Source organism: Lottia gigantea (genome assembly GCF_000327385.1).
Source record: "Lottia gigantea unplaced genomic scaffold LOTGIsca_238, whole genome shotgun sequence".
Taxonomy (NCBI): Eukaryota; Metazoa; Mollusca; class Gastropoda; family Lottiidae; genus Lottia; species Lottia gigantea.
This window is the reverse complement of record NW_008708698.1, coordinates 104,187-106,208: the sequence shown is the minus strand read 5'-3', so window position 1 is coordinate 106,208 and position 2,022 is coordinate 104,187. Positions and strand designations below refer to the sequence as shown.

General features: G+C 35.2%; 2 protein-coding genes across 2 annotated transcripts; both read right to left on the bottom strand.

The window, feature by feature from the left end:
- Positions 1 to 37: 37 nt before the first annotated feature.
- On the bottom strand, positions 38 to 889 carry LOTGIDRAFT_144465 (hypothetical protein; the record flags this gene model as incomplete). The annotated part of the gene is made up of 1 exon (XM_009055207.1): positions 38 to 889. A coding segment is annotated over one exon (852 nt), but the record flags the coding sequence as incomplete, so codon positions are not given.
- An 837-nt stretch (positions 890 to 1,726) lies between these two features.
- On the bottom strand, positions 1,727 to 1,978 carry LOTGIDRAFT_144433 (hypothetical protein; the record flags this gene model as incomplete). The annotated part of the gene is made up of 1 exon (XM_009055206.1): positions 1,727 to 1,978. A coding segment is annotated over one exon (252 nt), but the record flags the coding sequence as incomplete, so codon positions are not given.
- Between the last annotated feature and the right edge of the window lie 44 nt (positions 1,979 to 2,022).

Sequence of the window (2,022 nt, the reverse complement as noted above, 5' to 3'; positions counted from 1 at the left end):
TATTGTCTCTAGCTGGACTAGCTTTACAGGTAATTATATTGACTCTAGCTGGACTAGCTTTACAGGTAATTATATTGACTCTAGTTGGACTGGCTTTACAGGTAATTATATTGGCTCTAGTTGGACTGGCTTTACAGGTAATTATATTGACTCTAGTTGGACTGGCTTTACAGGTAATTATATTGACTCTAGTTGGACTGGCTTTACAGGTAATTATATTGACTCTAGCTGGACTAGCTTTACAGGTAATTATATTGACTCTAGTTGGACTGGCTTTACAGGTAATTATATTGACTCTAGTTGGACTGGCTTTACAGGTAATTATAACGACTCTAGCTAGACTGGCTTTACAGGTAATTATATTGACTCTAGTTGGACTGGCTTTACAGGTAATTATATTGACTCTAGCTAGACTGGCTTTACAGGTAATTATATTGTCTCTAGCTGGACTAGCTTTACAGGTAATTATATTGGCTCTAGCTGGACTGGCTTTACAGGTAATTATATTGACCCTAGCTGGACTGGCTTTGCAGGTAATTATATGGACTCTAGCTAGACTGGCTTTACAGGTAATTATATTGGCTCTAGCTGGACTGGCTTTACAGGTAATTATATTGGCTCTAGCTGGACTGGCTTTACAGGTAATTATATTGACTCTAGCTGGACTGGCTTTACAGGTAATTATATTGACTCTAGTTGGACTGGCTTTACAGGTAATTATATTGGCTCTAGCTGGACTGGCTTTACAGGTAATTATATTGACTCTAGCTGGACTAGCTTTACAGGTAATTATATTGACTCTAGTTGGACTGGCTTTACAGGTAATTATATTGACTCTAGTTGGACTGGCTTTACAGGTAATTATATTGACCCTAGCTGGACTGGCTTTACAGGTAATTATATGGACTCTAGCTAGACTGGCTTTACAGGTAATTATATTGGCTCTAGTTGGACTGTAACATCAGCTTAGTCAAGACAATATTCTACAGTTGGCCCTACTGTACAAAAAATAAAGATTCATTTATGTTACTGTTATTATGATATTTGATTAATAGTAAAGACTTCTGTATTGATTGGCTAACGACTGGTTGGCATTACAGTTAATTTGAGTTTTTTCTCCATTTCAGGTAGAATATGGAGACTATGATATAACAAGACTGGGAACAGCTAATACTTATTTTATACCTGAACATTATTTTAGTACCAGGTTAATCAGAAAGGTGGGACTAGATTATCTTCGTCAACACGCCATGGAAATGCATCATAATTTAAAAGGTCATCCTTCATCTCAATCAGAGTTAGAATATATTAAGGTTAGTTAGTTTTGTTATTGATTCATTTCTAACTGTGGAGAATTTATTACTAATTTTGTAATATTCATTGATATCTTCCACAATTGTGTAGCATTACCCCTGATAAACATTGATTTAGATACCAATATAGATAAATAGATCAGTAGTAAGTTTATACACTATATAATCTAATCAGTCTCTCTATTCTGATATATTCTGATATTACAGTGTATACAGAAACTACCAGAATATGGAATTCATTTTTATAAACTACTCAGGGTAAGGTTTAGATTGTATTTTTCAACTTGCCTGTTTAAAAAGAAAAAAGAAAAGTAATAAATAAGTGATCAACATCTTGTACTAGTTAAACCTTGAGGTTACCAAACAACTTCAAGAATTCAACACTCTAGCTAAAAGAACTACAGTCTGTCTGGCTAAAAGGTTTGAATACTGGGTTGAATACTGGGTTGAATACTGGGTTGAATTCTGGGTTTGAATACTGGGTTTGAATACTGGGTTTGAATACTGGGTTTGAATACTGGGTTTGAATACTGGGTTGAATACTGGGTTTGAATACTGGGTTGAATACTGGGTTTGAATACTGGGTTGAATACTGGGTTGAATACTGGGTTGAATTCTGGGTTTGAATACTGGGTTTGAATACTGGGTTTGAATACTGGGTTTGAATACTGGGTTTGAATACTGGGTTTGAATACTGGGTTTGAATACT